The sequence below is a fragment of the Girardinichthys multiradiatus genome, chromosome 7 (assembly GCF_021462225.1).
Source record: "Girardinichthys multiradiatus isolate DD_20200921_A chromosome 7, DD_fGirMul_XY1, whole genome shotgun sequence".
Classification (NCBI taxonomy): domain Eukaryota; kingdom Metazoa; phylum Chordata; class Actinopteri; order Cyprinodontiformes; family Goodeidae; genus Girardinichthys; species Girardinichthys multiradiatus.
Window position 1 is genome coordinate 45933357 of NC_061800.1, and position 25971 is coordinate 45959327.

A 25971-nucleotide genomic window follows, 5' to 3' on the forward strand; every position below is an offset into this window, starting at 1 on the left:
ATTGGAAATACAAATAATTCACTGGAGATAAGCCAATTTAGATGAGTGAAAAGATAAAAGAAAAAAAAACTTGAAGTTCTACCGCCTAACAGGTTCAACAGTACTACATGTTGGCTGAGTCACCCACGCTGTCCTCGAAGGGATCCAATCAGGTACGATGAGTACAAACACCTGTGTGGGTGGACAATGAATGCATCGGATATTTTGAGAATATTCTGATAATAACTATAATAAATGGGCCAACAAATGCTGTGGCTGTTTTAATTCTGCAGAATCACAATTGAAGTTGAAGACTTGTTCTGTAAATTGGAAGGAAATATGTACACACATGCAACACAAATCAGAATCAGAAACAGCTTTATTGCCAAGTTCGTACATACAAACAAGGAATTTGACTCCGGTACACTTTGCTCTTTGGTTTTGTTTTTGCATTACAGAATATACATATTTACAATTTACAATGTACAATATACACATATATAATAATAAAAAGGTGCATTTGCGACTTCAGTATGCTGTTGTTTGGGGGAAGAAATTGTCTCTGTGGCGGCTGGTTTTAGTGAACAGTGCTCTGTAACAGCGGCCTGAAGGTAAAGCTCTGAACAGTTTATGTGCAGGGTGTGTGGGGTCTGCAGAGATTTTAGCAGCTCTTTTCCTGACCCTAGACCTGTATAAGTCCTGGATGGAGGGAAGGTCAGCCCTGATTATTCTCTCTGCAGACCTGATTATTCGTTGCAGTCTGGACCTGTCCTGTTTTGTGGATGATCCAAACCACACTGAGATGGATGAAGTCAGGACAGACTGAATGATGGCAGTGTAGAAGATGACCAGCAGCTCTTGTGGAAGGTTGAACTTCTTGAGTTTCCTCAGGAAGTACAGTCTCTGCTGGGCCTTCTTTCAAACAGTGTCTATGTGTGAAGACCATGTCAGGTCCTCAGATATGGTGGTCCCTAGGAACCTGAAGTGGTCCACAGCTGTCATGGTGTTGTTGAGGATGGTGAGGGGGGTGTATGGGGGTGGTGTTCTCCGAAGGTCCACCACCATTTCCACAGTCTTGAGTAGGTTCAGTTCAAGGTAGTTCTGACCGCACCAGTGTACCAGCCGATCCACCTGCTGTCTGTATGCAGACTCATCACCGTCCTGGATCAGTCCAATGACAGTGGTGTCATCTGCAAACTTAAGGAGTTTCACGGACGAGTCCGATGAGGTGCAGTCATTTGTGTACAGGGAGAAGAGGAGTGGGGATAGAACACATCCCTGGGGGGCACCAGTATTTATTGATCTGCTGCGGGAGAAGATGCTCCCCAGTCTCACTTGCTGCTGTCGGTCCATCAGGAAGCTGTTGATCCACTGACAGGTGGAGGCTGGGACGTTGAGCTGTGTGAGCTTCTGGTGGAGGATGTCTGGTATGATGGTGTTGAAGGCCGAGCTGAAGTGTACAAACAGGATCCTGGCGTACGTCCCTGTGTGGTCGAGGTGTTGCAGGATGAAGTGTAGACCTAAGTTAACAGCATCATCTGCTGCAGATCTATTAGTTAAATATGACCAATACTTTATCAGAAGCTAAACATATGCTCATATGGTCATGTCCAAAATTTCAGTCAGATCTCAAAAAACATCAACACAGACTTTTTCTCAGTCAGTGTTAAATGTCAGACCACTATCAGACCACTAATTATTTCTTGTCAGGGCTGTAATTAATTCTGAGCTGACAAAATGTAAAGTACTGGGAGAGATATTAGTATTAGCAAGGAAGCAGTTGTGATTAAACCTTCATTGGTTAGTTTAAATAAAACTGGAAAAATTACCATATGCTGTGCTTTTTTTTTATATACAAGGGATTTTACCAGCAGTCTTCAGAAAGGAAAGCCTGTTTTGTTTGTTCATCATTTCTATGAACTATTTTGAGAAGTTGCATAATCGGGAGTGAATGCAAATTTTTTCACTAAGGTAATACTGACATTCCTCTACACATCTGATAATTACAGGCTTAGCACCACAAAGAAGAAGGGTTAAACATTATTAGTACAGAGTCAGTACATGCAGCAGCTCTGCAGAAAGCAGCTGCACATGCTGAGTAAGCACTATTGTTGTTGGTAACTATTGATTCTTTATGAATGGCATTATGCTTTCATTTTCTTTTAGCTGCTCTATTGCTTTTTTTAAATCATGTTGTCACAAATGCCTTACAGTATCTAATTTTGTATGTTTACCCGCACAATTCTGTGTAGGTTCAGCATTTGCAAAATAGCTTTATGTCCAGACTTTTTGTGATGATTTTAATAAAGTAAATTGTAAATGAAACATACAACCTAGGAGGCTGAGCATGAGGTTGACCCTTAGAGGAATCAATTAAACTTTTATTATTATTATTATTGTTATTATTATTATTAGTAATGGTTGTAGTATTGTTATCAGTTTTGTTATTAGTGTTATTAATATTATTATAGCAATCGAACCTTATAATTGCTCAACAGCTGTTGGCAAGTTTCCACTGGTATTTTGACGATTTATATTTAGTGATGAACTCGCAATTTTGGAAGTTGGAAAGCCTCCTTGTCATCACCCTATTCTTTAGTTCCCTTTGCCGATTGTATAATAAATTCAAGTCAGGGCTCTGGCTTTGCTACTCTGAAGCGAAAATCTTGCTTCCAGTCAGAAGAAACATCTTGATGAAATTAAGCATAAATCTGCACGGGATGTAACAAATTTAAGGCTTAACTATAAATATTAGAGATCTTGTCCTCTTAGACAGATTATAATGAAGTTGTTGCTGCTGTGACTTCTTGCAAATGTATAACTTTTAACAGCTGATTAGTGGAATGACTGTATGCTAATCCTTTGTGTTTTTCTTAGTTCAAGTAAATATATATTTTTCAAGTTCTATATAATCTATAATTATATATCTCACCAGTGATGTGCCTTTATCAGTTATTAATATTGTTGTCATACTGTTTCCTATCTTGCCATATCTGCTAGCATCATGACAAATGTGGGTAAGGTAGGTCTAAATGTGATAACAAAGAGGAATTTGTAGAACATCAACTGCTGTCACCTCTTTGAATGTGTGTTGCTTTCCATGCACTCCATTCTGAGGAGGTGTGTGTATTCACAATGCTCTGCTGCATCAGGATGGGGAGTTTAATCTTTTGTTGGAAAGTTACTGTCTCCTTTATATGACTTTTTTGTATTTAAGGACCTTGTAGGAATTACATTTCATTGCACCATGAGTGCCCCTAAGTGGTCAGATAATCATTTACCAAATTAATCAAGAAGTAGTAGTAGGAGTAGTAGTGGTAGTAGCACTTTCTCTGTTTTAGTTTCAGCTTTAAGCATCCAGTATACCGAGGTGAATGAAGCATCTGCATAGTGTAACATTACATTAACTAATATTAGTTATAAGTTATAGCTGTAATAATTGAGTATCGATGTGTGGATTCTGTAGCAGCGGCACACACGTCTGTGGCAGTCTGGCGTAGTTGGATTTCAAACTGTTTGTCAGTAAAGAAATCTATAGCATTAAACATTGCTAGTTTAAGAGGTATAAGACTCAGTAAGTCACATTAGCAATAAATGAAACACTGATCAATGTAGATATTTTTACAATTTTCACTGATCTTTGCTAATGATCAGTTGCTAGTGCAACTTTTAGGACTATTAGTTAGTGGCTAGATACTACAAAGCTGGTATTCATGCTAACATTTGTTTGCAGACATCTGTTTTAGCCAATCAATCAATCAATCAATCAATCAAACTTTATTTATAGAACACTTATTATACAGTCAGGTGTAACACAAAGTGCTTTAAAAGGGTTAACAACTGAAGGACAAACACATGAACCACTAGATAGCAATGAAGAGACAATAAGAAGGCTCAAATTGGTCAAATATAGTAGACAGACAAAATCAAAAAATAATTATGTTGAGATTAAAACAATGAGGTATTAAAAGTGAGAGAAATCAGTAACAGATGATGAACGTTGGAAATGCAATGCATAGATTAGATGTACTGTATATGGTACAAGGAGAAAGATGAAATAAATAAATACAATGTAAAAAAAAACAAAAACAAAACGGAAGTTAAAACCAAACATCGTAAACATGCAAAAACATTAGTAACAAGCATCCATCCATTTTCTATACCAGCTTCTTCTGTACAGAGTCGCATGGAAGCTAGGGCCTATTTCCAGCGGTCTACAGGTGAGAGGCAGGGTACACCTTGGACATGTTGCCAGCCCTTCACAGAGGAACACAAAGACACACAGGACAAACAACCAAGCGCACACCCATTCACACTTAAGGGCAATTGAGAGAGACCAATTAACCACACAGTCATGTTTTTGGACTGTGGGAGGAAGCCAGAAAACCCAGAGATAACCCATGCATACATGGGGAGAACCTGCAAACTCCATGCAGAAAGACCCCAGAAAGAGTCAATAAAATAAAAAAAATCTTTAGTCTCCTTTTAAAAGTACCTAAGCTCTCAGCTGCTCTCAGGTCTTCAGGCTAAGGGGTGTATTAGGAGAAAGACCAGCTGAGTTCTGGAGTAGATCTTTTAGGCGGAACAGAAAGCCAAGCATTACAAAAATATGTTGTGAAGTTGTAAGGGCGTAAGTTTTTGCATTGGACTGGGAGAGAAACAACTGCATGATGGCAATGTTTTTTCATTTTTTTTAAGTGTTTTTTAAACCTTAAGCTTAGATCAAATATAATGCTGAAGGTTTTTGACCTGGTTTGAAGGATTCTTTCCTAGTGTTCGAGGTTGGACTATGAGTTTCTCTCTCTGAATGTCTGAAACGTCTGTAAATTAACTATTTCTGAAGGATTGACTTTACGACATTAATCCACCAGAACTTTATGAGATATTGTTTTTAGTTCTTAGATTTTTTATGCCAGAAAATCAACTTGATTCAGTTCTTTTTAGCAAAAATTGTGTTTTCTTTGTTAGCTGATTCTGTTTGTGACTTCCTGCTCAAAAATGTCTTCCTGATTGACAACCACTCTTTGGTCTATTGTACCCATGTGTAAACTACCTGAATCTTAATTCTTTATTGTGGTGGTTACCACCCTTTTATATATGGATGGACCAGCACATGAATGTGTCTCTAAAATGTTTGGTCCTGGTGATGATTTCTGAATTGGGCTCAGATTACCGGTTACAAAAAGGGAACAAAATACATTTTTGTGACCAGACTATAACCTTTGACCTTCTCTCTCAATCACTCCCATTAATCTTAACATGCTGTTTCTCTGACTATAGAATTATAATAGTTGAGTTGATCATTTTGGTGTTTAGAGAATGGACTCAGGAATAGGGTAGGGTTTTTTATCTGTTTTTTTATTGACACAGTGGTCTCCCCTCAGATCCATCTCTTCTTTGATAGCTTTAGATACTGCGAACATTTCAAAAAGATGCTCTGAGCGCTGTGTAATGAATTGTTGTTGCACCTTAACTCCCAGCAAAGATCAGTGGACTTCATCCTCGTGAAACAGTTTTTTGCTTCTGTAGAAAATGTCAAAGTTGTCATTGAAATTCATTCTATATGCCACACATGCTGATGAAGGGAGAGCAGCGTAGTGAAGCACTTCATACCCCTTTTTATGTTGGCTAGTGCCTGAGATGCTTGCACAAAAAGGTTCCCAGGAGTGTCCTTTAGCTGAAAAAAATTCCCCTTTCAGCAGTTCTGAACCACTGACTCTGTATTTAGGAGGATAGTGAAAAGGCCCACAAACTCAGACGTTCACTGGAGAAGTGTCGACATTGCCTTGGTGTGGTACTCACAGTGTTTTGTTGACTGTTTGTTCCTGTATTGTTGCCTTTGTTAGGTAAGAAAAGAACTTGGGAATATGTTTTTGTATTGTGACTATTATAAAGGGCATCATACACTCTGCATGCAGCTTTTATATCTGGAACTTAAAACAGCCACCTTTACTTATCTGTTTTGTGGTTAAATGGAAATACACTATATTGCAAAAGTATTTTTCTGTCTACTTTTACGTGTACATGAACTTTGAGGACATCCTATTTGCAATCTATAAGGTCCAATTTGTTGATGGACCCACCATTGCCAACAATAACTTTAACTAGCAGGAGAGCAGCTGCCCCATATTTCACACACTGCCTCTTGTAACGTTTGAAGTAAGAGCCAAGATCAATGTAAGGGCAGTAAGGATAACACCAGGACAAAGTTTACTCCTAATCTTTGGGGATGTGCCCTTTAATATTTTGTAACACAGAAACAAGTCTAGGTTACAACAGTGGAAGATTTTAGTTGTGCATGTAAAATATCAGGAAGGATCCTCCCTCTCTGCCATTAGCCCAACCAGCCTCCACCCCTTCTCCCTTGAACTTACCTGAATCACCATCAACTGCTCACTAGGGGTTCCTTGAAAAACTTGTGACAGGAGATAAATCAGCTATTTTACTCAGCTGCTTTAGAAAACAGTAAAGCATAACATCTCACATAAAGCACCACAAAAGTTGCTGTGTTGCATAGATTTTGTAAAACATACATATGTAGTAAAAATTTATCCATTTAGCCCAATATACTGTGAAATAAGAATTCCTTGTAGACTGATGTTTCTGAATATGCCTTAAATCACAACACAGTCAGGGTGGCATTTAAATACCATCAATGGCTACTGATGTCTTTTCTATGCATACCAGGGGTCATATTAGAAGGACTTTGTGGCCATAAGGGTGGCCAATAAATAAGTTAATATCTTTAGTACTGAATGTGCTATACACATCTTGAAAATCTCAGCAAAAACACAATTCTTAGAATAATTAAACATTGATGGATCAGTCTGCTTTTTGTAATTGTTTTATAAAAGTGATATTTCTACTTCATTGTTTTTCTGTTCTGAAAACACAAAACTGAAGGACAAAAAACACGAACATTTTTTGACACAATAAAAGAGGGGAAAAACATTTTAAAGAAAAGTGTAAATTTTTATGTCCTTACTTTTTCTTTAATTTAAATTAGATTTGACCCATTTTCCCAGTTTTGTTGAAATATAGGACTGAAAATTGTCTTCACCTAAAGGGGGGTCAGCCAGAAAGGTTTAAGATCCATTACTGTGGGAAACACTTCATGTAAAACTTCTGTTAGTTGGAAATGAGATGGTCACAGAGTTACAAATGTTGTTATGGATCATCTGTTTCTATAAAAGGAATCTGCCAGAGTTCTTACTTAATGTCTCTAGTTTAGATAACAAGGCAGAACAACTGAGGCTGTTATATAAGTGACTTGATCTCTAAAGATGTTATTGCCGCTGCTCACAAACTTTAATGCAAAGTGGAAGAAGCTGTTAGAAGAAAATGGCAAAACATCAGTTTTTACATTTTCATCCCGATCAGAAAAGATGCCTGGAGATTCTGAAAGTCTTTTTAATTTTTTTGCTTTTTAATCAAACATATTGAAGTTTCAAAGAAAATTCACCTTTTTACTTCTTTTGCAAAACGATACATTTCTGTAAAAGGAGGAATCTTTTCAGCGATCATCTTACCTTAGCGGACATTTGAAAACAAAAGGGGAAAAAAATGCGAAACAGAGAGGTGGGGCAAAAAGGAAAATGGGAGAACCCTAGAAGACTGCTTCTACACTTGCAGAACTGCATGTATAACATCAACATTACAGAAAAGTGCACGGTAATGAATGCAAGATGTATTGAGTGGACACAAATCTCTTTGGTGAGATTCAGACAAGATGGTTCCATCATGTGTGGGTCACCGTCTGTCAGGTCTGCTCCTTGGTTTGTTTGTTGCTTTTTCACAGTTTTTAAATAGCTAGCCTGATGTTTCCCTTCTGGTTTAAGATCGCCAAACCCTCTTACACTTTGACATTACCATGACTCAGTTTTGAAATGGACATCTAAGGACAAAGCCTCAAACTCATCACCATTCCTCTCCAACATACGGACTTCCCTTTAGCTTTGCCCTGTCCTGATGTTGCCATGTCCTGGCGCTGGATACAGTCTGTTTTTTCTGGTGGAGCAGTGGCAGCTCCTCTTCTCTTACGGTGTTGGCCTTGAAACATGGTGTGGAGCTCAGCAATCTTCGGATTTTATGTTTCTGACAAATGTTTATGTTTCTGAGACGTGGCTTCAAGCTGCGGAGTTCACCCGAGTTCTCAGAACTTCTTCTGCCTGATGTTGGATCCCCTCAAACTGCAAGTAAAGGTGGAGGAGTCACTTAGGTGTTCTTTCAGTTCCTATTTGTCATGTCTCCAGTTTTCCAGCTGACCATTTTTCCAGGTTGGAGGTTCAGCTTGTGGAGATAAAATGTGAATCCTTACTACTGTGCCTGGTTATCTACTGGCGACCCAAATTTCATAAGAACATTCTCCAGGACTTTGCAGACTTATTGTTAGCGATCATTTTAGATAGTGATTGGATTTTTATTCATGGAGATCTTATTCATATTCATATGTGTTGTGAGACCAAGCTGCTAACAAAGTACTTCTTGAACTGAATCAGCTCCTTCAATTTAAATCAGTCAGTGAGTGGTCCACAACGTGGAAATAGACACACCCTGGACTTGCTTTAAATTTTGGTTTATATGGAGATGTTAAGGAGTTTTTTATTCAGGTATTTCTGATCATCTGCTTGCTTTATTTGGGCTCAATCTTTTAACATCTGGGCCTGGCTTGCATGCCTGTGTGCGATCCCTTTGTCTGATCGATGCACAGACGGCATCGCATTTTTCAGCTGCATTTACAGCCTGCAAGTTTCCCTCTCTGGAGTTCCAACAACATGGAGATGTTGATCAGCCCCTGGATGATTTTACTTTGTTTGTGCGGATATCTTCGGTTTTATTGCTCCTTTAAAGACTAAACGCTGTAAACCAGCCACAAAGCCATGGCCCAATGAACACACTTGCACGCTAAGACGCACCTGCTGGTGTGCCGAGAGAAAACAGAAGAATTCATGGAAGATTCCGTTTATTTGTAATTTTGTATCACAATATCAGCAAGCCTCACATTTGTTTTACACTTTGAACTCTCTTTTAAATCCTTATACTTCCTCTTGCCCGACTCCTTCTGTTTCACTCTGTGAAAGGTTTTATTTTTGGAGTGAAGGGCAGAACACTTAAATTGTTTTAGCCATACTTGTTTGATAGGAGTTTGATAGGACACACCATTGTCAAATTATCTGTAAAATAAAACACATGGATGTTTCAGGAATGGCTTCCTACCAATTGGATACTGCAGTAAACACAGTTTGACCTACAGCTAAACCAGGCTACCACAGATTTTAATACAAATATGTTCCACTGCTATAAAACTGAAACAAGTACTACCTAAATGTTGCAACATTGATCTGAATAATGGCTAAATGAGAAATAGAATGACTGTAGCTTTACACTCACAATAACAAAATAAATTGCTAAAACATGTTGCAATTATATCATTAGATGCAGGACAGAAGAAGCTTGAGGATTCATGATTCCATCCATACTGTCCACATGCTCTTTTATTCCCAGTTTGACCTCTTGCAGTTCTTCTATCAGAGAGAGATCTTGATCTATATGGTCTCTGTTAAATAATCAGACCAATAAATTCTCCTTCAGTGTGGTGATACACTTTGGGACAAGGTTATCTTCTGTTCACAGAGCTTTCTTTCTGCATCCAAGCAGTGAAGAAAATATATATTTTACAGAATTAGTCTGATGTAGCATACAGTTGTATAGAGGATTGGAGTACCTCGGTGACCAAAAAATAAAATGTTAGAAAAAACATCAAAAATATAATTAATAACTTACCATTTTCCTGGCACATTGGTTCCATCTAGCAATTATCACTGGTGGCAGAACGTCCATGCCTTTTCCCAATATCTTCTTTTCATATAAACAGCAAAACTATGTGAGCATAAAGAATGACACATTCAGCCTGGGTCAGTGTTGGTTCTGGGCTACGCCTTGGCTGCTTTTTCAACCCAGAAGATAGTTAAATATTCACTGTAAATGCTGTCTCAGATGAACTACACGCAGGGTTAATTCTACCATATAAATATGTTAATACTTGGATTCTCAAAGTGCAGCTCAGAGGGTAATGGCAACCCTTCACAAGAATCCCACACGCTGTTCATTATATTACATATTAACCATATCATGTAATTATATGACATTACAATTACATTATCTCACCTAATCGTTCCTGCTTTCACAGGTTGTAAAATGAATGAAAAAGAAGAAACAAAGAAATGTAAGACTCACGAACATCAACTTAATATTTCTATGGATACCTGGTAAAATACATGCAGTCTGAAACATGCTGGAAGTATACAACTCCTTAACCTGCAAGATGATCACATATCAGGATTGGCTTCTACACTCCTGTACCAATCAAGGCCTTTTAACAAACACGATCCACCAACTGCATCCATTCTAAGCTAACATTCACAATGAGACTCGATTTTGATCTTTGATTTTTAAACCTTACTGACTGAGGCTGACTGTTAGAATTTAAACTTTTCCACATAGTTGACCCTCTTATCCAGATAGGGGAGATCCGCATAGCTCCAGTGCTTTAAAGTACTTTAACTGGAGTGGGCATATTATGATTTTATAATTTTACACAGAATAAGTTTTAAAATAGAAGCTTTTATCCACAGCTCCAACACACATTATTTTTAGGGTTGGTAAAGCAGCAAACAATACCAATGCCAAGTGAGGACTTTCTGTTGTTCATAGCTGCCTTTGAGAATACAAAACATATTTTTCAGCAGGTTTAGGATTGTTAGTCAGCTGGGGTGCACTCATATTATCATACTGTGCTTCCAAACCATGTGTGTCTGGTTCCTCACTCTGTCAACATTTATATTCATCTTTGATGTGAATGATAAATATGGTAATGTTTTATTATCACAAGATATTGTAGCACAGAAATTATTTCATTCAGAAACGTCATTGCTGAGTCAATTCCAGTGTTTGATGGCCAGTGTCCTGCTACTATTAGATGTTTCTCTGCTCTAACACACCTAAGACAAACATTTAGGTCATTGGAAGGACTGTAGAATGTGACTACACTCTGAGGAGGCAATTCAACCATTTCATTAAGGTATGTTAGACCAGGGACACATCTAAAGGTTAAAGGACACTGTCCTTCGAATACTAGAGTTTGACTATTGTGTCATTTTACAGGCTATTAAGGCTACTGAGTTTTTAAGCGTATACATAATATTAATTAGAAATAACTTCTGGACTGTGACTGAGCATTAGCAAATTTGTTTTCTTAAAATACTTATTTCAGTGTCGCGGACAAATATTCGTTGTCTGAAATGTGAGCTAACAACCACATTACATGTGGAGTTCGTCAGGGCTCCATTCTTAGGCCACTTAGATTCAGCATATGGACACTTGTAACATCAAAGCAAAGGGGTATATTTTAAAACCCCTTTGCTTTGACCCCAACCCTAAGGACCACAAGTAAACAATGTACCATTTAGCGTGTATGCTACCCAGCTCAACTCACAGAAAACCTGAGATGTAAAGAAATTTTTGGGTCATATAGATCAGAGCTGAAAACATTACGGTTTACTGCAACTTTCTCGTGAAGGTCAAAGATTTGTTTGTTTAAGTCATTCTTGTGTATTTATTAATTTATTTTTTTGTTTTGGGTTGAAATAAAAGGAAGAACTGATCATTAACTCTGTAATCAAATTGTAGCTGACAAATGAAGAAGCATATATTGATCACAAGATTGATTCTTCTTTTAAAAGCTTCAATAAAGCAAAGTTTTTGTACAATAAAACTATTTAACATGGTTTTGTTGTACTTTGGTAATGATTCATGTTTGTTACAGTGCGTGTCTCACTTCAGAATAACACCCCTGCTGCGATGCAAATACAACACATGCCTTAGTGCGACTTGTGAGCAATACATGACTAATTGTTGCTTGGTTCAATGATGAATTTTTGGTGGGGTGGGCTGCGGTGGATTGAGGGGTGTGACATTGAGATTCCAGCTTATTATTGCTTATATTCTGTCATGTTTGGTCTTGCTGCACCTTCCAGAGCTCCTTCCCTCCAACGATGCGTGAACCTGCCTTCACTACCCACGTCTCCTCTCCTTTGTCTCCTGCTCCCATGTGGTTTGCATTGAGCAGATCCCCCACCACCCAGTACATTACCCTGCTTGTTCTCTCCTCACAGTCACCACTTATCATCCCACCATCCTTCACCTATCATCAGTTCAATTTTTAGTTTGATCCTTCTCCCCTCTGTTTCCCATTTACCTTTCTGTCTTCGGTGCATTTTTTCTCTCTCCCCTGCAGACCTTTCCCTCCCTCTTTCTCAGCCTGATTTGCTATGTTTCCGCTCTGCCTTCTGTTTCCTCTCCCACCTGTCTTTGTTCCACTCCTGTCAGCCACTGGACGATGCTCACTGCGGTTACGACAGCCCAGTATGGACCTTGATGGTTCTGCTTGCTCTGCTGGCTTGTTGTATGTTATGACCCACAAACTGTTATGACAGTAGATGCATCAACAGCTTGGCCTACATGTTTTTGCAGTGTGTGTGTGTTTGTGTGTGTTTGTGTGTGTGTGTGTGTGCAGGATCTAAGGCAGTCAGGGAGACCACAGGTCCTGGCTGCAGTCCCAAATTTAAGCATTGGAACGTGGATGAAGAGAGAGTTGGAAGTAGGCAGAACCACAGCAGCCCCTACAGGAGATTTGCAGAAACTAGACTCTAGGTGATAAAAACAACAGAATGAGTGAAAGAGAAAAGAGAATCAGTTGGTAACTTGAACAGAATTTCTGTAAAACTAAATGTAAAGTGAACTGTGATCAAGAGCTCCTTTGAACACCTCATTATTATTCAGTTCTTGTTCACATATCAATATGTAATCTTTTTTCTATTTATCCCTCAAAATGAAACATATTTAATGACAAGTAGACACAGACATTACATTTAACTGGGGAAAAGGATAGGACACCCTACCACCTAATAGCTAGTGCTACCCTCTTGAAAAAAGAATAACTTCAGTGTGACTCTTCTTGTAGCCATCCACCGGTCTCTGACCTTGGTTTAAGCAACGTTTGACCCACTCTCTGCTTTCATTTCTGAGAAACTCTCTGCTCAAAACGTTTCATTTCTTTATAGTCAGCCAGTCCTTAGTAAATGTATCTGTTGGTTTTGAGTCTCTGTTATGTGTCAGGGTCCAGTTCTACATCAGCTTCCATTTTTTTCAGATGGTCTCGCATTTTCTCAAGCTCCCTCTGAAATCCATAGTGGAGTCTGTGATGGGTAAGTCCAGCAGCAGCGAAGCGTCCCCAAACTTTAACTCTTCCACCTTCATGCTTCACAGTTTTTTTACTTCATTTTGTTTCTGATTTTCAATGAAAACCTTAAATCAGGGCCTTTTGTCCTGTGATGACATTTTAGGATATTTGTCATATTGGATGTTTGGATTTTGGTTTTCTTTTGTGATTGTTCTTTGATGTTTTAAGGGTTTATTGTTCAGTCCACTTTCAAACCTCACAATATGACACTTTTAGCATCTTGCGGTCTGCTCACAGGGTGAACTTGCTTGGATAGTCAAACCTGGACATCTTGGCAGTTGTTGTGAATATGCCCCACTTGTAGACTCTTTTGGAGGGCTATTTTCCATTTCCTTTGGGACCTCTTTAAATCCCTTACCAGACTCATAAACTGCTACAATTGTCTTACTGAAAGCCTCAGACAGCTCTTCAGATCTCACCATGCCGTTCACTGAGACTGTAACAATCTAAGTGTCTGAGGCAAACCTCGTCCAAAATGCTGAGTATTAAAGTTCTTATCATGTGGACCTGATATGATACACCTGTGTATAATTTAAGCCCCCCGCCATAAATGAGGGCATTTCCTAATGTTTTTCATTACATTTTACAAGCCTTTTTTAAAAAGCCCTTTCTTTTGTTTCATTCTTTTTTTTATTTCATTGTTTTTTTTAAATCACTGAGGATGTCCTAATTTGTGTAGAAATTCCAATTCTCCCTGTTTCCTTCACTAAGCCACCAAGGCACAAATAAAAAAAACATCTAACATGTAGTGCTGAAGAAGGTGACTTACTTTGTTTCTTGATCTCTATGAAATGGTTTAATTTAGTCCTAAGATGATTGATTAATTTATAGCTATGCTATTGTGTGCTATTGCATTGTGTCGTTGACGTTGCAGAAATCCTTCATAATGAGCATGTGTGCAGCGACAGGGTAAAGGAAAACAACCCTTTAACACAAAGAAACCTCAAACAGAAACTGTGCGAGCGGCTGGCTGCCATGACCGATTGGGGGTTTGAGAAGACTAAATCTTCGTAGTAGCAATGTTAAGACAGTCGTATTTTAATGTCAATACTCTGGATGCAATGGGATTAGGTCCAGTTTTTTTCCCAGATGCATCCATTTTTTAATGAGTGTGTCAATATTCTGATGTTTTTAAAACTGATTCACAAATTGAGCTTCATTTCCCCACATTTAGACTCACTAAAAAGTATTAATACAGCAACATACGTATAGAGTTCATTTGAATAAACCCCCACTTACGTCAATAAAGGCAACCTCTGTGCTGTCATTCTGAGATATGTAACTCTACGATGGTTGGAAAGAATAGTGTCAGAACATCTCAACGTTTTTATTCAAGCTCTATACATTTCCCATGTCTGCTGCACACACAGCAGCACAACATGATCCTGACCTTGATCAGAGAAATCTCCCTAAAGTGACTGTTTGTTCTAAAAGTCTTCAGTTTACAGTAGCTGTTTACTCCTAAATACTTAGAGTAATGTTACCACCGTGAGACTTGCTAACCTCAAGTGCCCTTAGGTAAAATAAGCAAGTATACAATCATGGACCAAACCAGTTGACACCAAGTGAAGCACCTAGAAACAACGGTCTAATTAAGATGCACGTAATGTAATGCACAAAAGGACTGTCTGGTTTCAATGTGAAGCCATTAAATCAATCAAATGCTAGTAATGGTTCTAGTGTCCACGAGATTGCCTCTGTATTGGCTGACCTTCACTCTCTGTCCCAACTGACTGTTGGATCCTCTGGCAACATTATCGGTCACTCCTGATGAGGCCGCTGATGACCCGTTTTGTTATGAGCCCTCTTTCTGTCTCCATTGTAATGCTCATGTGACTCTTGCATACATACAAACTTGCACATGTGCACACCTAAGTGCATATTCATGCTTCTGCACATGTATGCTCAAGCACTAAAAGGAAAACTTCTATAAGTAAAATTTATTTCGTTTTTCTTCATTAATAGGTGCCTTGTCTCTTGGATTTCTTTGCAACGTAAATCTGTAATGTGCCTTTTCTCTTCATAATACTTCTGGAAATTGTTTTGTCTCTCTGAACCATCCTGAAATACAAGATATAATGTCTTCCTGAATCCTGTTGCCAACCTGTGCACAAAAAAAAACTATTTTTAATATGTGCAAAACATGCACACAAACACGCACAGGTGGTCCCTGAGTTTATGACTACCCAGTTGGGAATTGTTAGTTTGTTTTACCTGTTCCAATCATTCTAACAGTTAAACAGCAACTAACAGCAAATAAACCCATTAACCAACCAATCACTTGTTTCAAAAAGTACCAACTTGTGTCCAAATCAGACTCTTGCCTCTGGGTGCTAACACTTTTCTTCTATCACTTTATTCTTGGTAGAAAAGCCAAAAGATCATCCAGGTCGTGTCAGATATTTGGGAAAAGTCCTCGACTTTATGGAAGCATCAGCCAGTGGGGACATAAGGCTGTGCCATATGGTCCTGGCCATCAGCCTCATCTTCTCTGTCTGCAGAGCATTGTGGAGGATCAAATTGCTTCACCTTCTGTCTCATTCACCACTTCTCATTATCACCTCTTCATTTTGGTGCTTCCTACAAAATCCTTCCCTCGCATACTTCTTCTCAGCGCACCTCGCGAATTGTCTTGGCACCTCTGTCTTTTTCTTTTCTATTAGGCTTGACAGTCATCTCAGTTGACTAGCAGTAAAGTGCAAGAGCTGACAAAGCTGATATTTCTCCGACTGTCGACATCACATGCTGCTGGTTATCAAACAGCGACGGGATCAAAGCTACGGCTAAAACAATGCCGTCACGGTCCAGAGTTGTCTGAAGACGATCTGGGTAAAAGAAACACGACTCAGGAAGAAGTTTGAAATCTGTAATATCAGCTCGCTCTATTTGCTGCTGTCATGTCAGGAGAAGCCTTTACTGAGTCAAAAAGAAGTTTGAAGATCAGAGTAGCATTTAATGGAAAATATCTGAAGATTAAGCTATTATATCTTTGGTTCCATATGGTCTCTCCCTTATTACAACCATTGCAAGCAATGTGCTTTAAGATGACACTAACAGCGTCTTTCCTGCATCTTCTGGAAGAAAGACAGAGGTTTACAATCTGCAGCCCTGTCATCACTCCTCTGCTTTCCCCAGGGGTGAGAGCCACATTCTGAGGGAGATCAAGTGAAGGCTCCAGAGAGTTTTCACGGAAATGAAGGCACTCTTAAAAGACACCCACAGGGTTCTGCTGGGCAAGTTGCCTTCTGTTGCATCACGGCTGGCAGGAAACTGGGTCCCCAGGTTAAGGACAGCCGGAGAGAGAGGAGGGGGACCAGGATGAGAGGAGATGGCATCCAAAAAAAAAAACATGAGCCCTGCAGGACGTTTTTCCAAGCACCTTTGTGGTGTTGCCATATTTCCCATCTCTTCTTTAAAGGGATTTTCTGTCTTTTCTCTTTCTTTCAGTCGGTGTCCTTATTTCTTTTCTTTTTTTATTTGACGATGTTATTTTTTTCCCTGTATCCCTCTGTTTCTTCAGGCGCTGCAGCTCTTCTTCATACTGTGCCAGGTTCTGTCGAGACAGGGCTTTGTCTCTCACTCTTTCTTTCCACACATCTTCGTCTCACGTCTCTATCTTCTTAAATTTGTGTTACTCCTCAGCAACCCTCTCTCTATGTGGGCCTGTTTCTTCCCGTTAGCCCAGTATGACTCTTCTACTTTACTCCTGATCATTTTTTCAGACTCTTCTCTGTTCTTCTCTCTCTAAATTCTTTTGATCAGGAGCCAGAGAGCAGTTTCTTGTTCTCCTCCCTTTTCTGTCTTTGTCTTCTTCCAACTAAGCTTGTTAAAACATGATCCACAGTTGATTGTTTCCTCTCTCTTTTGAGTTTTGGCAATACCAGAGATATTTCCCTCCTCTGATTATCAAACCTTTACTGTGTTTGTAGCAAATACTAACACTATGCTAGCATTGCTAAAACTATAATACACTCTCCTGGTTCCCTTGACATTGTGTGTGTTTTTATTTAATTATTTGGTTTATATTTAAATGGTCATTGCCATTAGATTTCTGTTTTTATTTTTATTTTTATTCCCTTGTTTTGAAATCTTTCCAGATTTTTAGGTTTTGTTGTTTCCACTTGGGAGAGAGATTTCTTTATGTATTGTAAATCTACCAGTTAGCATATATGAGGTAAAAACGAAAGAACTACCTCTATTTATCAGAGTTTTTGTCACTGCCAGTTTTTGACCCCCTGAACGTTTCCTAATACTTCTGAATTTGCAGAAACAATTTGTTTTTCCATATTAAGAATCAGGCTAAAAAGAAATCTTTTGTGTTTTTCTAAAAGATGTGAAGCTTAACTGCTAAAACTGGTGTTTCAGGGCATGGAAATAAAACATTCACAAATGGCTGGTGTGCATGGTGAGGACTGAAGGTGAAAATAGTTTTCTGAAAAATGAAAATGTGGCTGCTTAATATGTCTGTGGCCATCTTTGAACATCATTTTTTGTGTCCAACGGCTCCAACTGGTGGAGCACAAAATAAAGTGACCTAGAGGGTTTATTTTTGTTTGATATTTTCATGTGTTTTCCACTCTAAATAGTCTGAAAATTCAAACTGGAAAATAACAATGTCTTCTTAAGGTTTTCTGTCTGAAAGGTCTCAGGGGGAAGGCATTGGAAAGGCATTACTATAGCAAACCTTTTTCTTTAAAATAATGTTCTGTGTGTGTTTGCTTCAGAAACAAGACAAGAAGAGAGACAGCTCCTGTCAGTATTAAAACCTGATGCATGGTTATAAATGTGTGATTATTTCAATGCATTTATACTGTGAAACTGAATAGTTATCACCTCAAAGTCTGAGGAAGATTGTAACATTGACATAATTATTAATTAAATAATAATTAAAGCCACATACAAAGCCTTGACTTTTTTTTTTTATTTGCACACCAGGACATAAACCTTTTAAGAGCCTAAAATATTATGTTGAATAAAGGATTTACTCCCTCTCTCCACACAGAAAACTGTCAGAAGACATAAATAATACGAATTCCATGACAGTTAAAATTAGCAGAAAAAAATGAGCTGTGGAATATTTTAAACTAATATCTCTAAATTACAATATTACAAAAATCCAGCATATTTAAATGCTTCGCACATTCCCTCCAGCAAACTTCATCCAAAGCTTCCTGGCGAATGAGAAAGTGCCACCTCCCATCCAGGGCCAGACATCTGCCCTGGTAATTTGTTTTTATGCTGGTAAATGCAGCAGAAATGCAGGACAGTAATAATGGCCCAGAAAACGGCCCTTCTTCCTGGACAAATCCTGCAGTAGAAACAAACTTTATGGCCATTTGGTCCATTGCTGCTCTGTGGTATTGTGCCAATGCGTACGTTACATTTTTGTTCTTTTAATTGAGCTTTAAAAATTAACTTTCAGGAGCAGGAGTTTTTGAAATCAAAACACTGGTTTACGTTTGGCTGAATCATCTGTGACTCTTCAGGTCTTCATTATTAAATGTCAATTGAATATGAAATAAGTTGACAAATTTTGCAAATGGATAAAAATCTGTTTCCCAAATGTTCTTTAGCCTTAATGTTTGTGGCTAACTTTTTTGTATGTTTGAAATGAGTCCTAGTTTTATGTAGTTTTATTTGAGGTTTTTGGGGGAGTTCTCAGTTTTTCACAATCATTTTAGTTTTGTTTTAATCTTTGTTTAATAAATAGTAACTTGCTCAAATCAGTTTTGTGTATCTTATTTATGTTAAATTTGGGTAATTCTAGAAGCAATTCATAAAACAAATGAGTTATACCTCCTTGAATAAACAGATAATGTACTTTTTTACCATGACTTTACATTGGATGTGTGACAGTAAAGTTTTAGTGAAAATTAATGACTTTAGAAATGGTTCCTGCTTTTTGTTAAGTGCACTTAATTATTATGTTTCATTATTTGGTCTGCTTGCTGGTTACTTCTCCTTCCATCCCTTCCATCCCAGAGCTGATGCTGATACCTGTTTTGTGAACTTTTTTCCCATAACATCCGAATGCCACCAACTATCGGTTTACATATCTGCCAGGAAACGTGTGGTGAATTAGGCCAGGTCTCAAGAATCCCTGGTCCGTCCATTAGTCCGTTCTTATCCTGGTGAGGAAAAATCTTCAGTATGTGATGGTCCATCCTGCAGGAAAACTTTTTCACTCATCACCAAATTGTCCTGACTGTTTAATGTAATCAGGTAATGTCCAGCACCTGTGTAGCAGCAGTTCCTCTGTTGCCTCTGATAGCCACAGCCTTTTCTCGGGGAACAGCAGGTAATATTTTTCAAGTGAATAATCACGTTTGTTATTCCAGCAGTGTAGCAGTGGAAAATCAATATGAAATCAAATGAATATCTCTCCTCCGTTCCCCCAAAAAGGAACATTGAGACTCAGTCCTGTAGTGCCATCAGTCATCTGAAAAATCCAGACATGCTCTGAAGCCAACAAACCGTGTGGGGATATGAATGAGTAATGTTCCTCTGTACCTTAACAGCTATTTTCCTGAGTGCCCTTGAGCAAGTCACTTAACCTCCCACTGCTCCAGTGGAGCAACACGGGGAGATCAGCAGGAGGTCAAAGCTATTTTTCTACAGAGCTCCGCGAAGTGAATGTTATCATTACAACTATCCACTGCAGATTTAAGAACATGACGAAGGTTGAAGTTTTTCCTGTTTAAAACCTACAAAGTGTCCTAAAAAGAACTGCACAGCATGCATCCTGTGGTTTTCTCTCAAGTGGAAGGATTTAGCATGTTTTCCTAACTCCCAGCCCTGTTCACTGCTACATATATAGTGAGTAACCAGTAAAAACAGAGGGTAAACTTTGGAAAACAGTGTTCAGGTAAACATCTGCAGGAGGTTATCGCCTGGAGATTCTACAAGTGATGGAGTTTTCACAGAGATAACTAAGAAACTGTGAAGTCATCCCTCATTTCTTTACATTTCCTCCCCAAGCAGCCAGACTTAAATCTGTTCAACGGGTCTGGATCCAGTTCTACTGGTTTACTGAAGTTTTTCTTTAAATGTTGGCTGCTGTTTCACACACTTTCAGCCCAGTTATTGACTATTTCCAGAGATATTTTATGACACAGAGCAAACAGAGAAGAAAATTAATACATTTTACATGCTATCATTACATACAAGTCAAGTAGCAGACTTAGTAAAAAAAGTGCAGAGCGTATGAATTTTCCATAAAGTTGCTTCCCATTTAAAGTTGCATGCTCTGCTGTGTTTTAGTTTGTTGTTCGTTCCACAGGAAGGGAAATCTGCTTTAAAACTTTCTGTTTGACTTGTTGTATGTTTGGATTGAAATGTTTGTAAAACCATGAAGCTGGTTTATTTACACACGCTGTGGTGTTGAATCTTTAGCTGTAGATACAGCAAAACATGTTGCATTTACCTTTACCTTTTAAAGCTGTGGCTAAGCTGGAAAGGTTTCAGTATACAGGTCCTTCTCAAAATATTAGCATATTGTGATAAAGTTCATTAGTTTCCATAATGTCATGATGAAAATTTAACATTCATATATTTTAGATTCATTGCACACTAACTGAAATATTTCAGGTCTTTTATTGTCTTAATACGGATGATTGTGGCATACAGCTCATGAAAACCCAAAATTCTTATCTCACAAAATTAGCATATTTCATCCAACCAATAAAAGAAAAGTGTTTTTTATAAAAAAAACGTCAACCTTCAAATAATCATGTACAGTTATGCACTCAATACTTGGTCGGGAATCCTTTTGCAGAAATGACTGCTTCAATGCGGCGTGGCATGGAGGCAATCAGCCTGTGGCACTGCTGAGGTCTTATGGAGGCCCAGGATGCTTCGATAGCGGCCTTTAGCTCATCCAGAGTGTTGGGTCTTGAGTCTCTCAACGTTCTCTTCACAATATCCCACAGATTCTCTATGGGGTTCAGGTCAGGAGAGTTGGCAGGCCAATTGAGCACAGTTATACCATGGTCAGTAAACCATTTACCAGTGGTTTTGGCACTGTGAGCAGGTGCCAGGTCGTGCTGAAAAATGAAATCTTCATGTCCATAAAGCTTTTCAGCAGATGGAAGCATGAAGTGCTCCAAAATCTCCTGATAGCTAGCTGCATTGAGCCTGCCCTTGATAAAACACAGTGGACCAACACCAGCAGCTGACACAGCACCCCAGACCATCACTGACTGTGGGTACTTGACACTGGACTTCTGGCATTTTGGCATTTCCTTCTCCCCAGTCTTCCCCCAGACTCTGGCACCTTGATTTCCGAATGACATGCAGAATTTGCTTTCATCCAAAAAAAGTACTTTGGACCACTGAGCAACAGTCCAGTGCTGCTTCTCTGTAGCCCAGGTCTGGGGAATGCGGCACCTGTAGCCCATTTCCTGCACACGCCTGTGCACGGTGGCTCTGGATGTTTCTACTCCAGACTCAGTCCACTGCTTCCGCAGGTCCCCCAAGGTCTGGAATCGGCCCTTCTCCACAATCTTCCTCAGGGTCCGGTCACCTCTTCTCGTTGTGCAGCGTTTTTTGCCACACTTTTTCCTTCCCACAGACTTCCCACTGAGGTGCCTTGATACAGCACTCTGGGAACAGCCTATTCGTTCAGAAATTTCTTTCTGTGTCTTACCCTCTTGGTTGAGGGTGTCAATAGTGGCCTTCTGGACAGCAGTCAGGTCGGCAGTCTTACCCATGATTGGGGTTTTGAGTGATGAACCAGGCTGGGAGTTTTAAAGGCCTCAGGAATCTTTTGCAGGTGTTTAGAGTTAACTCGTTGATTCAGATGATTAGGTTCATAGCTCATTTAGAGACCCTTTTAATGATATGCTAATTTTGTGAGATAGGAATTTTGGGTTTTCATGAGCTGTATGCCAAAATCATCCGTATTAAGACAATAAAAGACCTGAAATATTTCAGTTAGTGTGCAATGAATCTAAAATATATGAATGTTAAATTTTCATCATGACATTATGGAAAATAATGAACTTTATCACAATATGCTAATTTTTTGAGAAGGACCTGTATCGTGTGTTGGTTCCTGTTTTGGCATCTCTGGGATCAGTGTGATATCTCCCCAACTGAATATTCCTGTGCTTTACCTGCATACTGTTGATGTTTACCAGAGGTTTTATCCTCCCCAGTTGTGAAAATGACTCCCTAGTTTTTGGAACTGATGATGGAGATGATTGTATGTAACAAATGGAACCTTGTTGGTCAGTTTCAGTTAACTTTTAGACCTTAATAAATAAAGGTATCTGCTGCTCAGCTTACATGTTTACCAGCACTGAACTGTTCAAGTCTGAAAACATTGACAAAGTGTTTTAGAAAGTCATGATTCCCTTTGCTTATTTCCATCTTGGTTTTCCTCTTTTTTCTGCAGTGCAACAACGACTATGCCCCAGTGTGCGGCTCCAACAACAAGAACTACCAGAATGAGTGTTTCCTCCGCAGAGATGCCTGCAAGCTGCAGTCTGAAGTCCTTATTATGTCAGAGGGAGACTGTCCTGCCGGTATGTGCATTTAGATCATGCAACACAAACACACACACTAATAGGAACACACACCTGCAGAGCAGCTTAGTGTCAGCACGCTCATGCAGAACACTCTGAATAAATATACAAACAACCGGGAAGGATTTATTGAAGCAGGAGGCAAAGTTCCTGCTGCGTCTGCATGCATGAAGTGCAAATAGGAAGCAAATAACAAAAGATTAATCTAGTTTTAACCTTATTTCATATTTAAGCTGTGTTAAACTCTTTTTAATTTAATGATTCTTTCTATAGGAAGTGCTATTTCAGTATGATTTAAAAGAAAAAAAAAATGTTGACCAGCAAACACACCTTCTAAAGTTTAATGTACCTTACTGAGCAACAGTTCAGAGTTTTCCTCCATACACTAAGTGATAGGTCATATAAGACCAGCAGAGTATCAGTTTACCTAAAGTTTGTGTTCAAAGAAAAGGGAAAGAAACCTTCAGAGGAATCATTTTCCTCTTGTGGTTCAGTTGATATTGAGATGATGCACAACATTAAGACTTTTAGAAGGTCACTTCTAGCAGCTTCCAGGAGCTCTGTTCAACACAGCAAGACAACGTCTCCTTCCTAATCTGTATGATCCTCACTCTCATGTTGGAGATGAACCTGTGGACCAAATCCTGACAGATGGTGACCCATTCTTGTCTTAGTGTTGGAGTTGATCACAGTCTTTTGTCTTCTGGTTCTACAGCTACGTCTCAATGGGATTCAGACTTATGGTGTTTCCTAACCACAGGTCCAAATTTACATGCTCTGATCATTGAGCTACTTTGTCATCACTTTAACCTCATTTATGCTGGAAAATCCAACGGCCTTCGTCAGTCGTGGCCTGAAGTGTTTGCAGAAGTTACTCTTGGAGGTGCTTTGTTCCCAATCTTTATTCACGGCAGTGTTCTTGGGAAGAATTAAGAGGAGGCCCACCCTTTTCGTAGCTGAACAGATACACTCACACGCATTGGAGGTAACACAGTTTTAGAGCATTCTCCTCAGAAGGAGGCAGCCCTGGTTCTTGCTGGACCATCTTGGACCTCCAAAAACGTTTTTTTTTTTTTTTTTATGCAGATAAACCTCTCAGCTTCAGATTCTTGATTATCCCACAAAACTATTATTTCCTGCATCTGAGGTTGCTTTGATGCAAAGTAGTCATGACTGCAGCTTTTCTTTGGATGATACCATTGCTAACACATGAAGACCATGATTTCAACACATCTCTCCCTCTTTTAGAGCACTTGGTCTTCTGGACTCTTTAACAGCTTTATCTGCACCGATCAGATGTCTGATGATGATTGTGAAATTAGCTGATCATTTTTATGCCAGGACCAAATTTAATAATAATCGGTTTACTTTTGCTCTTAAAACTTTGCAGTCAGTCAGTGTCCATCTAGTCATTCTTTATAGTGATGATAAAACAACTGTCAGCAGAAACCACACCTTGTGCAAGCGAATCCTGAGTCTTCAATAAATCCTGAACACAGAGAAGTAGCTTTGTGGTCTGTCTCACATAAACAAATGACCACTCTCAAATTAAACTGCAGATCTGCGATTTTGTTTATTGGCAGGCACTACAGGAAATTTGTCAAAACCGAAGAAACATGGGTATGGACATATTGTGCAATTCTGCAAGAAAATCTTTTGTTTTCAAGTGTTCAACTGGAATGGGCTGAATTGTTTCTGCATGTAATGAAGCTTGCATTGTGGCTTCGGCACTTTGGTCATCTTTCAGTTTATAAATTAGTAATTTAATCCTCAAATGTTTTCCATGTTTAGGTGTCCATGGTGAGACCTTTTTAAACACTCTGGGAGTTTAAAAACAAGGCTACAGTGTGTGTTATAAGCATGGCCCTGAATAGCTTCCTCAATGTAACATGCTCTTCAGCAAAGCTGCTGAATAAGGTCTCCTTGTAACCAACCTGATCCTTCCACTTTTAACAGGCAGGTAGTATTCCCTCACAGCTTCCAGGAATTATTAAATGTACTGATTTGAATCTACCACCTAAAACTGACAGTTTCATCAGATGCATATCATTGTCTTTTATATAAGTAAATTATCTGGTTGCTTACTTATCCTCTGAAATTGTACATAGGTGCAGACAATACTTTGTGTCCTCATTCGTTTAGCACAGATTTGTTTTATTAGAATAGAGGCTGTTTCTTTGGCTGACCAACATAGACTTTATATAATTACACAGACAGTAATTTCAGCAGCACCGTGACTTGCTCTCAATAATAGAAGAAACACCAAATTTGGTCAACAGCCTTTTTCCTCTAACAGCCTTTATTCATTGTGTTATTATGAGGGCATTTCATTGATGGCATCACCTGAGGTGTTCATCTTTCCCCTGCCGGAAAGGAAAAAAAAAAACCTGTGTAAAGTTTACACATAATTGGGATTAGAGTTTGCTGATGGAGGTTGGTGTTGAAGCAGCTGAGTGGGCGTCATCAGTTAGAAAAGGTCACGCTCTCCATTAGCTGTGTTGTGAAGAGCAGCAGTGCTGCATAAAGAAGCCATCACTGTTTTTGATCACGCTCTATGTGAGTGATTCTTTTCCTGGTCATCTGGACCTCCGTCTCTGAATCTCAGTGACCAATCGTCTCCATTTCGGTGTGAAACGTAGTCAGCACTTTCTTAGATCAATAGAGGGAATTGAAATTCTATAACCTTCCAGATACGGTACCTCCACCAACATTTAGATCAAATAGCAGTTTAGTCCTTGTTAGTTAATCTATATTCCAAACAGCAGGAAAATTTAAGGATGCACGGCTAAAAGCCACTGAAAAGTTTGATTGGACCCTTCCATTTATTTTAATGAATTTATGATTTAAATCAATTTATTTATTTATTCAGTGTCATTTTACTTTATTTGATGATTTAAGTGTTTTTGATATTATTTTTTCTTTATTTTTAATTTAATATTATTAACTTATTATTTTATTATTAATATTTGATTTTATGTAATTTCACTTTATTTTAATGCAGTTTTATTTAAGTTAAATCCATTTTTATTTAATTTAATTTACCGTAAACTGAATGTCCTACAGAAGAAAAAATTATCAACAAATATAGCTTTATTTATCTTAACATTCCTGTCGATACAGATTTCCTGGTTTATTACCACTCTGATTTATAAACCACTCTGCCTATAA

The 25971-nt window shown here is 38.7% G+C and overlaps 1 protein-coding gene across 1 annotated transcript in view; it reads left to right on the plus strand.

Annotated features, from left to right (window-relative positions):
• LOC124871665 (tomoregulin-2-like) overlaps positions 1-25971 on the plus strand; it is an 89202-nt gene that overhangs the window by 30669 nt on the left and 32562 nt on the right. Inside the window, exon 3 of the mRNA XM_047371132.1 lies at positions 22674-22803. Within this exon, the coding sequence (XP_047227088.1) occupies positions 22674-22803 (130 nt within the window). The remainder of the gene's footprint in view (positions 1-22673; positions 22804-25971) is intronic.